The sequence below is a fragment of the Plasmodium relictum genome (genome assembly GCF_900005765.1).
Source record: "Plasmodium relictum strain SGS1 genome assembly, chromosome: 11".
Classification (NCBI taxonomy): domain Eukaryota; phylum Apicomplexa; class Aconoidasida; order Haemosporida; family Plasmodiidae; genus Plasmodium; species Plasmodium relictum.
The window spans coordinates 1,410,041-1,424,339 of record NC_041689.1 but is presented as its reverse complement, the minus strand read 5'-3'; the positions used below and the strand labels follow the sequence as shown (position 1 = coordinate 1,424,339).

At 16.1% G+C, this 14,299-nt stretch overlaps 2 protein-coding genes across 2 annotated transcripts, besides 1 other annotated feature; one reads left to right on the top strand and one right to left on the bottom strand.

Moving 5' to 3' along the window:
* Window positions 1-966: 966 nt before the first annotated feature.
* PRELSG_1137000 (conserved Plasmodium protein, unknown function) lies at window positions 967-2,129 on the top strand (the record flags this gene model as incomplete). Its single annotated transcript, XM_028677655.1, has 3 exons — window positions 967-969; window positions 1,138-1,646; window positions 1,799-2,129. 3 exons carry the CDS (start codon window positions 967-969, stop codon window positions 2,127-2,129), a joined length of 843 nt encoding a protein of 280 aa, XP_028534023.1.
* A 248-nt stretch (window positions 2,130-2,377) lies between these two features.
* Window positions 2,378-4,873, bottom strand: PRELSG_1136900 (SWI/SNF-related matrix-associated actin-dependent regulator of chromatin, putative; the record flags this gene model as incomplete). The annotated part of the gene is made up of 1 exon (XM_028677654.1): window positions 2,378-4,873. One exon carries the CDS (start codon window positions 4,871-4,873, stop codon window positions 2,378-2,380), a length of 2,496 nt encoding a protein of 831 aa, XP_028534022.1.
* A 5,364-nt stretch (window positions 4,874-10,237) lies between these two features.
* Window positions 10,238-11,597: a sequence feature.
* Between the last annotated feature and the right edge of the window lie 2,702 nt (window positions 11,598-14,299).

Here is a 14,299-nt window from a genome sequence, read left to right as displayed (position 1 = left end):
AATGAAAAAAAAATATTTTTATTTGCATATATAAACTAAAAAAATTCTAAAACATTTATCAAAAAAAGTGTAATTTTCTTTTTTTTTCCTTTTTATTGCTACATAAGATATGCTTATATGTAAAATTTTAAAATAATACATTAATATATAGTTATTTCTTCTTTAAATAAAAAACTTGAAATATTTATATAAAATATTATTGAAGAAAAACAATTAAAGTATTATAATATTTCTTTATATATTATGCTTAAATTCATATTTTTTTTCTTTCTTCGTTAGCTTTTCAATCTCATAATTAAACTAAAATTATAATTTTTTTGAAAATTATTTACATAAATATAACAAAAAAATAATAAAATATAACATATTTTTGCACTTATTTTTAATTTTCTGATAGTAAAAAACAAATGCATTGATTTTTATTGTATAATTAACAAAATATAATATAATATATTATGTATTTAAAAAAAAAAAAAACACTTCAAATAAACAATTTATAAAATGAAATACATTTAATTTAAAATAAAATAATATTTAAAATAGAAGAAAGAAAATAATAATATAAAAATACGCATAGTTAATATAAATAATCCTTATCGATTCTTAAGATATACTTGTGTAAAGGAAGGCTTAATCGGATTTTTTTTTTTAAAAAAAACTATATCAGTGTAATATTTTTTCATTACATAATGGGTTTAACATAATTTTAATAATTTTGTACATATATATACATAAATATATTTATATACATTCTTCTTTTAACTATTTTACCCTTTCATATATTTCTTAATTTTTTTATTAGTACTTCTTTTTTTAATATTTTATATAAATGTGAAAAAAAAATTTACAAAGAATTTTTTACAAAAAAAAGATTAAGTAATTTTTATTAAAAATTCATAAAGATAATCAAAATTATTTATTTCAAATAAAATAATCCTCATGTATTGTTAAAAATATTTATAAATTATGGTAAAAAAAAAAAAAAAGAATACTATTGCTTTTTTTTATATATAATAAAAAAAAAAATAATTTATTATTATATTTTTAATGTATAATTATTTGAACATCTGAATTTTGTTCATAATTCTTTTTAATAACTAAGTGTATATTTCATTATTTATCTTTTTTTTTTTTTAGTTGCGATTAAATAATGTGAGATTTTTTTTTAAAAGTAAAGTTAGATTAAGTGGTGGTAAACAACATCCTAAATGGGTTGTAAAAGATAAAGAGAAATATAACGTATATACATATGATAATTCATATTATGGGGAAAATTTCAGATATAATAACTTTTTATTACATATAAGATCATATAAATATTATATTAATTACATTGTAGAGAATATTTACAAAACTCTAAAAAGCTGTGGCAATTTTTGCTTTAATCCAATAAAAAATTTTATTTTAAAACATAACCCTGATATACGTTATCAATTAGTAGCTCTTTTGGCCTTCTTGGGAACTACTTCTATTATAACAACTTATCATAATAATATTTATCAAAACATTATAGATATAACAAATATGCTAGAGCTAGGAGTAGTAGACGATATGAAAGAAAATAATTTTTTTGATACACAAAGTGAATTGCAAAATAAAAATATTGATGATTATAGTCAAGATCATGAAAGGCTCACAGATTTATGGTAAATTCTTATGTAGAATATATAAAGTTTCTTAACATATTTACTCATAAACATAAAATTAATATCGACATTTATATCAAATATTAATGCATATTTAATTTACTATATCATTTAAATACACTAATATTTTTATGTTTATTATTATTTGTCAGGGAAAAGGCATTAAAAGATGCAACACAAAAAAACAGCTTTAATCAATTATGCCAGTATTTAACTATAAAAGATGATGAACCAATAGTTAACTTTAAACCAAAACATATATGGAGATATGGCATGATACCTTATGGAGAAAATAATCCTGATACCAAAACATTTGCAATTCCTTCATCAGAAAAACCATTTAGATCATTTGCTTTAAATTTTACCTACAATAATTTATCAGGAAATTGGGGAGATTATGTCGACAGAAGAGATAATAAGGGATCTTTATTAAGACCATCAAGATATATGTTTACAGATGTATTAATACCCGCAACCAAATAAAAATAAAAAATACTTGAAGTATATAAGCCTTTTTTATTATAAAAAAATTAAAAAAATTGAACTAAAAAAAATTATTTTTAATCAGTCTATATATTGAAATTAAAAAAAAAAAAAGTAAAATGATTAAATATTTAAAATACTTTAAAAATACGTTGTGAAAAATTAAAATTTTATTTTTATTCTTTTAATAAAAAAAACTTATTTTTTTTTAAAAGTTTCACATTTTACGACTCTTAAACTTTTATATTTTATGGAATAACATTATTAGAATTATAGAAACCCTCCTTTTGGTACATTTCCATTGATGCCATATTATACATTGGGTTCAAATTATTTTCAGCAGCTAATTCATTAAAAGGGGCATTCATATATTGAGAATATGCACCCTGCTGGTTATACGAACAAAAGCTATCTTGTTCATTATTTTGCATATAGTTATTTTGAATAGTTATATTTTTTGTTAATCTATCATACGTATTTGAAGTAATGTTGAAACTAGGGTTATGAATATTATTATTTACATAATTCATATCATTACCATAATCTTGAGTTGAACTATTAAAAGGCTCTGCATAACTCATATTTTTATTTAGGGGATAATAATACGCATTATTTTTTACCTCTTGTTGAGTATTACAAATGTAATTCATATATCCCTTGTGAGGATCTACTTTTTCTGTTCTTAAAAACATTTTTTGCTTTTTATTTGCATCTGAATTAATATTTAGTTTCCTTTTATATTCCAAATTCATAGAATTTAAAACAGATTTAAGAACATCATCAAAATTTTTATTTTTAATTAATAAATATTTTGAAATACCTCTATGAATCCATGGAAGCTTATAATAATTGTCATCATTAATATTAACTGCTTGCTCATAAATATAATTATTATCATTTATATTTTCATAATCTACAGAAAATTTGCTATTCATTATATAATCAATAAATTCACAAGGATTTTCATAAAAATGTTTATAATGTAATCTTAGACTGTTTTTATGTTTAATTTTACATAAAATATTTATAATTTTTTCATTTATATCATCTATTTCTTTTTGAATTCCATTTATTTTTTCGAATATCGATATTCCCATAGTAGCTATATTTGCATTTTTTTTATTTTCATCAAAAAATTCATACCATTCATTATTATAAATTTGTTCTTCACTTTTTTTTAAATTTACTTTCTCATTCTCTCTATCTTTCATTTTATTAAGTCCACTTTCAAAGTTTTCCTTTTTTAAATATTTCTCATTATTTTCCTTCTTTTCATCCTCTTCAATCTTTATATTTTCCTCTTTTTCTTTTCCTTTTTCCATGCTTTCATTATTCCCATCTATTAAGTGATTATTATTTTTGATACTAACTGCCATATTTTTATTCTCATTTTCTTGATTTTCTTTTAAGACAATATTTTCATTTGTAATTTTTTGATAATTAATTTGATTTTTTTCAATCAAAGAAAATTCATTTTTTTGTTTTTTATTTTTACCTGATTTATCATTACAATTATTATTATGGTAATTTTTATTATTATATTCATAAATAGTAGCTTCGTTTATTTTATTATTAATTACATCATCATTATCATTATTTTTTAAAAATTCTAATAATTTAGTTAAGTGATGAGAATCAAGAACAAATTTTTTAAAATGACCATCCTCAAAAGATACGTAAGGCTCAAATGTATCAATAACGATGTCATATATACTTTCTGATTCCTCAGTGTTCTCTAAATCAATAGTATGTTCTAGAACTATTGGTTTCTGAATAGAAATATGTTTCTTCAAAAGTTTAGGTAATTCGGAAAATTCATATTCATCTACCTCTAATATATCTCTTAGTACTTCATCGGTTTTCATATTACATGAATCAACTAAATCTTTTTCTAAACTATATTCATAAATACACTTTATTATTTCTGGTAGTGTTTCTTCAGAGGATTGCATAAATTTCTTTAATTGAGGGGAAAGTTCAAAAAAGGGAACTTTCTGATCCAAAAAAAGGAATATCTTAATTGTTTCATTTTTTTTTTCACCAATTATTCGAGTAAAAGTTAACTTATCACAATCATAATAACTTTTATTTTTTTTATCATATATAATTGTTTCTTTATCCCTTATAACCATTATAGTTGAAAAAAAGGAAGTAAATTTCATAGCATTTGTATTATAATAATCAATATGTTCATTATTTTCTGATATATCATCTAATTCACTATATGAATTTTCATTATCCATTTCCTTTGTTATTACACATTTTTTTTCTAAATTATCTGTATTATGCTCATAGGTTCCTTTAAAAGATGATTTTTCTTTTTCACATGACTCATTTTCATCTGAGTTTAATATATAACCATGAATATTAAAAGTAAATGATGACGGAGTAACATATTTATATATGTTAACTGAATCTTCATATTTTATATCTGAAGGATAATTTATTTCTTTTTCCCCATCTTTAAAAATGGTGTATATGTGAATTCTCAATTTACGCCTTACTTTTTCAGACTTTAAATTAGATGAATGAGCTTCATTTATGTAATAATTACTCATATCAATACATCTGTTTATTTCGTTTTCATATTTCATTAATGTTTGAATTAAATAGTAATTTTTTTCATCTACTTCCTTAATTGACGTTGTTAAAGCTGTCAGAAACAAATCTTTTATTACATTCTCTTTTTCAGAACAACTACCGACATATAAAATATTTGAATTCAAATGATCTATGGGTTCCATAAATTATAAAATGATCATTAAAATTTTATAATTCTATTATTAAAACTTGAATTTTAATTGATATTATTTTCTTAAATATTTAAAATGCAAAATGTATAATTTTTCTTGATTTAAAATAGGGAGAAAAAAAAAATTCTTATAGTTCTAGTTAATTTTTAAAATATACATTTAATTATAAAAAAAATAATTTAATAGCTTTTTACTTCTTTATTTAAAACTTTTTTAGATACAATCAAAGGAAAAGAATATAATTTTATATATATAAATAAGTAGAAGAATATTTTTAAATTACTAAAATTTTTAATTTAAAATTGATGGAAGTAAAAAAATAAATAATAAAATATATGTTCTTTAAGAAAAAATCCTCTCTGTATATGTTTTTAAAAAAAAATAAAATATAAAAAAATTTTAAATACATATACTTTTAAAATATATATATAAAATTTTTTTAATTTTTATTTTTCAAATAAATAAAGTATTATATTAAAAATTAAAAATAAATTTTTTGGAAATAATATTTTCATTACAAAAATAAATATTTTTTAATAAAATATTAAATATATAAATTTTAAATTGTTTAATAAAAAAAAAAATCTTAAGAAAATTTTTATATAATTTGAAAATAAAACCATTGAAGATTTGAAGCATAAAATAAATTATATGAGCATAAGTATCCATTTTAAAAAATAAATTTTCATTTTCTCATAAGAGATCCTTTAAAGTATATAATTTAAGATCCCTATACATAAAAAATATACGAAGAGATAAGACTTGACTAAATAAAATTACAAAACTTAACCATGCCTAATAATCCATGAATATATTTAAAATTATTAAAATATTAAAATTTAAAGTTCCCATAAATATTATAAATAAATGGAGATAATTCAACTGAAGTTTTATTAAAAAACAAAAGTTATAAAAATAAATAATGAGCTTCATCGAAAGCTTTGCTTTTAAAGATTTTTTAGTCAAAATTATGTTTTCAGTTTGTTTTAAAAATTAATATTTCAGTTATTTTTAATAATACAAAATAAATTATATAATTTTTTTATCTTTTTTGTATGAAGTTTTTTTATTTTCCTATTAAAAATGTAACACCATTTATCCATGAGAAATCATTCTTTTTCACCAAAAAAAAGTATTGTAGCTTTTAAAAAAATTTTTAGACGAAGAGAAAATGAAAACATAGAAAGTAATTAAAATGTCAATTTTGATTAATTGTAGTTTTGAATAATTTTTTTTTTTAATATTGAAAGACAAAATTGTCTTGAAACTTAAAGATGATTCATTGAATGAAACTGTACATCAAGTTTCATAAATATATATCCAATATATTCTGTTATATATTAACCTTAAATTGATTAAATTTGTGAATTGTATTGTTTTTATTTACGTATAAAAATTACATAGTAAGGAAAAAAAATTAATCTCACTTAAAATTATAATTTATTAGAATGTGCTTAATATTTTAAATAGCAATTTCTGTTAAATTTAAAAAAAAAATATTCATTTTATATTTTGAAACTATTTTATAATTCTATATCATATTATTATTCATCAAATTATTTCCTTTTTATTTTTAAATTAATTTGAAATAATTTCTTTCTCATAATACCTCACTTATTTTTCATTATCATTAACATTTTTATTTAAAAATATTATCCAGTAAAATTCCCATCTTTTCTAATGAGTGCCATATAACTTTTAACTAAGAACATTAGAAAAAAAAAATGCATACTATTTATTGTTTATAGCTCAAAAATTAGTAAATCTATAAAATAGCATTTATTAAACTATACTTTTTTACGTATATTCATATTTTAATTCAGATAAATTATTTTTCCAATTTATATTTTCTAAAATTAAAATTCTACTTTTTCAATTAAATATAAACCATACAATGAAATTTAAATATAATATAAAAAAAATTTTTATCTGAATTCTCCTTGAAAAAGTAATAAAAAATAATACTGAAAACACAATTGAAACTTTAATTTTTGCAATTTTATTTTCTTAGTAAAAAAAAAAGTTTCATATCTTCTAATGGAAACCTTTAGGAAAAAGCTTTAACTATAATATGTTTTATGATATTATAAAACTATTTTATTTTATATACCACATTTTTATATTTATATACATAATATTGTAAATTATAACATAAAAATTAGAAAAGTAAATAAGTACTAAATAAAATAAATAGGTACATGTTTTCTATTTTGTCTATTTTTCATTTATTTTATTAGAATAAGTAGTACATTTTTTAATAATATATTTTAAAATGATATATTTTCTTTGCGTCTTTCTTTAAATATATATAAATGTTATTAAAAATTCAAAAAAAAAGGTATAGTTCATTCCCACTGAACTAAAATTAAAACAATTTCACAAATAAATAAAAATAAAGACATGATTCATGAAGTTTTTATCTTAAAAATAACAAAACATTTTCACAAGTTTATAAATACAAAAAATGAAATAAATTTAGTAGATGCTTTTTCCTTGTAAAATAATAAACAAAAGATACGCTAATCATTCTCGGAAATAATGAAAAAATAAAAAAATATATATACAAATTATTATATATATTTCTTAAAATAGTATAAAATGTACCTAAGAAACGAATAAGTACATGAGTATTAGTCTAAATGTTACAATAATAAAATATATAAAATCCATCTGTTCACTACAAATATATGTTAATACATAATGTTTACTAATAGCTTGGTTTTTATAGAGTATTTTATTTATACAAGAAACGTGATCCTAAAAATTCTACTATTTTTTTTTAAAATAAAATATCAAATAAAGTTTAAAATTTTTCTATTCATAAAAATACATTGAATTCCTAATAAATATTTTTTTTTCCGATTTCATGATAATATTTTTTTTTCTTATATAAAATACTAATAAATTTTTCTATTTTTAGCTAAATCTTTCTATAAATACATCATAAATAATTAATTAGTATCTCAATATTAATTCGTGTATCACACAAAGAAATTACCTTTTTTATAAATTCATTACAGTCAAATAAAATATCAATTTTTAATAATAAAAATAATACATAATAGTTGTTATGAACTGGAGGTAAATTAATGTTTTTAAATAAGAAATTTAATTAGAATATTTAGGAATATTTATTTTAATATTATATAAAGTTTCGTTCTAGAAAAACATTTATAATCTTAGGAAAAAAAAGAGTATAAAAATATATAAGCTAGAATTTTAAAATCATTTGTTTATTACGTATTAAAAGCTTTACCATATTTGTTTGTAGTATAAGAATATAATTTTACTTTTTATTTTGTATATAATGCTATTTGGTATAATAAAATATTTATATTTTATTCTTATATTTATATGGATAACATTGTTTTATTATTATTTTATTTTATTTAGAATGGAACAAAAGATAAAAAATAGAAAAACTCTGTTCTTCCTTCACCATTTGTTATATATCCATTGAAATGATTTTTTGTTTTTTTATAAACATAAATAAAATTAAAAAAGGTTAAAATTTCATAAAAAAAATGAGAACTTCTTGAAGACTTATTCCAAAAATATTTATTGTATAATTTATAAAAGTCTTAAAACTCCTGTAAAAGCTAAAAAGAAATTTTTATTTATCTATTTTTTTTTTAAAAAAAAGGTGTTGTCTACATCATCAAAAAATAAAGTTAATTTATTCAAATTAACTATTTTTATGTTATACCAAAAAGAAAATATATATCTTTTTTTCAGACTACATAGGACCCTTCGGAATGATATATTTCTAAAAATTTAAAAACATTAGAAAAAAGAAAGTTTTATCTTCATTATTTTTTATGAAAGCATCTATATATAAAAAAAATTTCAATGTGCATTTTATTTAATTATTTTATATATAAAATTAATCATAGTTTTGATAAATCAAATATAAAAGATAAATGTTCTTAGTGAAACTATTTAAATAAAAAGTATGTTTTAAAAGTCACTACATTATAACTGTGTTGATTTTTTTCGTCAGTAGTTAAATAGTATAGTTATAAGGAATATTTTTTCTAAATCTTAAGATTTATTTTGATAAGACAAAAAAGGATAAAAAAGTATTATTTCACTCAAAATATAGTTTTCACTTCTTTACAAAACACTTGAATTATAAAGAATGATTAACTTTGAATATGTATATTTTTTTTGGTAATTTCAAAGTTGTTTTTTTTAGTGCTTAAAATTTTCAATTTTTAGCAATATAAGTCAAATTGAAACATTTAAAAAAAAATATAATATAAAAATAATTTTATAATTTATTCCTTAATACTATAGAATGTGAATATAACTTATATATCAATTTCATTTATTCCCCATTAGCATATATTTTATCATATGAGAAAAAATAATAATAATAAACTATATCATATTTTTCATCATATAACACGTTTTATAATATATAAATTATAAAGATTTAAAACTTTATAATACTAGTAAATTTATATTTACAGTTATTTCATGTTCAATAATATATTGAATTTTTTGTTTTGTTTTAAATAAAACGTTATAATATTGCTATATTATGCACTATTGTAACAATAGTTTTATAATTTCAAAAGAAAATTTTCTTAGGGAACTAAACGTAAATAAAGCCATAAAGAATAATCGTTTTAGAATAAAAAGTTATCCATTCTTAAAATAGCTTTTACATTTGTTATCCTTTCTACAATTCTATAATATATTTTATAATAGGAATGTGTTTTAACAATAAACAATGAATTTATAATTAAAAGAAGTGGGAAAAGAAAAACACAAAAAAAATTTCATGTTTTAATATCAAATTACACTTATAACATGCAATAATATTATAATAAGTTTTAAATTATAACGCTTTTAAAAAAATTTAGACAAAAAAATAAATATGTTTTCCTAATTGAATCAAAAATTATAAGAGCGTAAAAAATAAAATAAACATTTTTTATTATAAAATTTAAAAACTGATCAAACAATACTGAATTATTAGATTGATTAATTTAAACAAATAAATCCCATAATAATATTATTTATTAATAATATGAATAAATAATATTATAATGAGATTTAAATACTAAAAATCAATTTATATAATTTACATTTAATTAAAATTAATGTTTAATATATAAATTAAAATAAAAATAATTTTAATAATTATTAATTATTGTGATGTAGGATATATAATAAAAAAATTAACATAATTACATAAAATAAATAAATTAATAGTAACGTTTGATTAAATTAATAAAAATAAATATAAAATCAAATAAATAAAATAAAATCATATTAATTTAAAATTAAAATAAATAAATAAATTGATTAATTAAATTAAAATAAATAAATTAACTAATTAATTAAATAAAATTAAATAAATAAATTAATTATTTAAATTAAAATAAACAAATTAACTAATTAATTAAATAAAATTAAATAAATAAATTAACTAATTAATTAAATAAAATTAAATAAATAAATTAACTAATTATTTAAATTAAAATAAACAAATTACTGATTAATTAATTAAATTAAAATAAAAATAAATAAATAAAATATAATTAAATTAAATATAGTAGAATAAAATAAAATTAAATATTAAAATCAGAATAAATAATATAAATTATATTAAATTAAATATTATTTTAAAGATAAATAAACTGAAAGAAAATATTATATGCTTAATAAATAACTTAAAAATTGCATAAATTGTTTATTATATTATATAACTAAATAAATTAAAATTAAATAAATAATGTAATAATATGTATTTTTAATTAAAGTTTTAATTGTTAATTAATTAAATAAAATATTCATTTATTAATTATTATAATAAATAAAAATTATAAAAAAAATTATAATATTAAATTGAAAAATAAAATAAAAATACATACATTAATTTAAAAAAGTTATTTATAAATTACACAATATATTATAATTCATTAATTTAAAAATATAAAAATAATAAATAGATATATTAACTAAATTAAGTAAATAAAATAAAAATATATTATATATTATAAATAAATTAATTTTTAATTAATTAATAATAATAACAATCATATAAAAAATTAATATAACTTTATTTAATCAAATAAAATATACTTTTTTATAAAACCCTATTAATTAATTAATATATATACACGTACTATTTGTTATTTTTAATAAGTAAAAACAAGTAATTTTGTTAATTAAAAAGTAAAAATAAATATAATTTTAATTAAAATTTTAACTATAAATAAATTAAGCAAAATGTTATATATGTTATTAATTTTAATAAATAAAAGTATATATATTAATTAAACCATATATGTATATATAGTAAATATATATATTTTAATTGTAATTTTATTTATAAATAAATAAATATTTTTTATATTATTAATTAATTTTAATAATTGAAAATAAAAATAAAATTATATATATTTATATTAAATTAATTATAATATATATAAAATAAATACATAAAGGAAATAATAAATACATTAAAAAATTATTCTTAATTAATTAAATTAAATTAAATTTAAAAAAATATATATAATTATTTATAATTAATTATCTTAATTAAAAATTAAAATATTAAGATAAATTATAATAAAACATTTTTAACTTATTTATTTAATTGAAAATATAAATTAATATTAATTATAATGAAGTATTATTGATTTTTTTTTTTAATTAAATAGGGAAAATAATTTATCAAATTAAATAAGAGATACTATAAATAGATAAAATTAACAATAATTACTGCATAAATTAAATTAATATTAAAACAATTTTTGAAATATAAGCAAAACGAGTTTAACTAAATAATTATTCTATAAAAAAAAAAATTATTTATAATAAATAGATATATATTAGGATAAAGTGAGAATTATATAATTAATTTAAATATATTATTAATAATTAATTTAATTGAAATGTCATTCATTTTGTTTATTAATATAGTTTAAATAAATTTAAATTAAATTAAATTAAATTAAATTAAATTAAATTAAATTAAATTAAATTAAATTAAATTAAATAATTAATTTAGTGTAAAAGATAAAATAATTATGCATCATAGATAATTAAACTTCTTAAATAAATAAATATTAAAAAAATATAATAATTTAAAATAAGTATATAGTAAATTAAAATATAAAGGGGGAAATTAAATAAAAAAATAAAGTTAAATTAATTAAAATTATACAATAAATTAATTAAATTAAAATGAAATTTTAAATTACTGTTAATAATATGTTAATTATGCATAATGTTTTATTATTATTATTATTAAAAATAAATTTTGTAATATTATTTTTCTAAATAATTAATATTTTTTAATAAATTTTAAGATAAATTGAATAGAATTATTTAAGAATTTTTTTTTTTATTATTTATAATTTTTAATTAATATTAATTTGGAAAATTTATAACATTAATATATCTAAATAAAATATTTAATAGTTTTTAAAAGTATCTATTTACATTTATTTATTATACATATAAATTTTATTTAAAAGTGGACTTTATTTTGAATATACCTTTAATAAATAATTATTCTAACTTTTATATTACTTAATATATTTTTAAATTAATAATTAATAAATTATATTTACTATCTAAGACTATAAGTACTTTTTAGACCTTTTTATAAATTTGAATATTATTCTAATTAATATACATTTTTTTTTTATTCTATGTTACTTTTAGTTATTTAATTATGTATTGATTTTATTTTTAATTCTTTATATGGCAATGACAATTTAAACTTTATTCTACTAAATTTTTTACTATTTTTATTTGCATATTTTTAATGAAATAATTTAAATTATAGTGTAATAATTTTTTTTAAAAACTGTGTTATTGTAATTATTTTATTATATATTTTATTTTATTCCTTGATTTTATTATATGCTTTGTTTTTATATTAGAGAAATATAGACAAAATTTATAGACATGATAATTTAAAAAAAACTAATTTTTATAATGACAATTTATAACATTGGTATGTAAAATTTTTACCTTACGGTTGTTCTTATGTTTAATAAGTTGTATATTTCATATAGTTATAAATATTATTTGTCCGTATAAAAGAAAGAAAATAATCTATTAAGAATAATAAATATTTGGAATATTATTCCAAAGAAATTTTTTTTTTCCACTTTTTTTAGAGTATTACATTAAAAGAAAGTACGTTTAAGGTTTTTTATCCGGAATTCCCAAAAAAGAATGTACAATAGAAAAAATAGTTGGTACATCATAATCTTATATTTTGGAACATTAATTAATCATATATAAAGGGATTTTAATAAATTAAAGCCTATAAAATATATGAAACATTGATTAAAATACTTTAAAAAAAATTATATCTAATTTTAACATATGAGTATATATGAATTAATACAAACCCAAGTGAAATTTTATAAACTAAAATTCTTTTTATTTATACCCTTTAAGAATATATTTTTTCGAAAATCTAGTATAGCGAGACCCCATTATCCAATAATTTATGTTGCATTTAAAAAATACGACCTCAAAAATTATGTTTTTTTAAACCTTCATAACAAATGTATTATCTTTTCTATTTAAGCAACATAAAAATTTCCTATAAACTATTTTTATAAAAAATATAACTATTGTAGTTCTATTTTAATGAATATATATTTATCTAAAAGAACTATATTATGCAACAGTTCTTTTTTAAAGAGAATAAAATGAAATATAAAATATTAACTTAATGTAAAACAATTAAATTATTATGAAAAATATACTTTCAAGTAATGGAAAATAAAAAAAATATACACACCTTGTTGTAGTAATAATCTATGTACTTTAATAAGAAATAATAAATTATTCATACAAAAAAAATTTTTTAAGATGAAGAATGTGATAAATGGATTAAAAAAAACAAATAAATCTTTAATGAATGAATTTTTACTTAAAAGTTATTTATATGTTTTTTTGAATTTTGTTGCTAAATTATTACTTACATTTATTGATAAACAATTTATATATTCTTTTTTGCTCTATTATATATCATAGAATACATCATACAACAAGAACAAATATTAAAAATTTTAAAGTATGAACAGTATTCAAATATAAAATGTAATAATGTTAAAAATATATGAAAAAATATCAGTAAATAAATATACTTGAAAATACAAGTTAAAATTATATTTGGCATATGTATTAGATATTAGAAATAGTATTTTGCTATATAATTCAGATATATCTACGTCATTCCAATAGATACTTAATTTCTCTTTATTTTTTTACGTATTAAAAATCATTTAAAAGAAAATAAGATAATAAAATTTATATATTAAACATATAATTTTGAATAAAAAAGATAGAGTTTTTATTGATTATTCAGAATAAATATTTTTATACTACTGAACTTATTCAAAAAAGAATCTTTGCAATTTATATACAAAAATACAA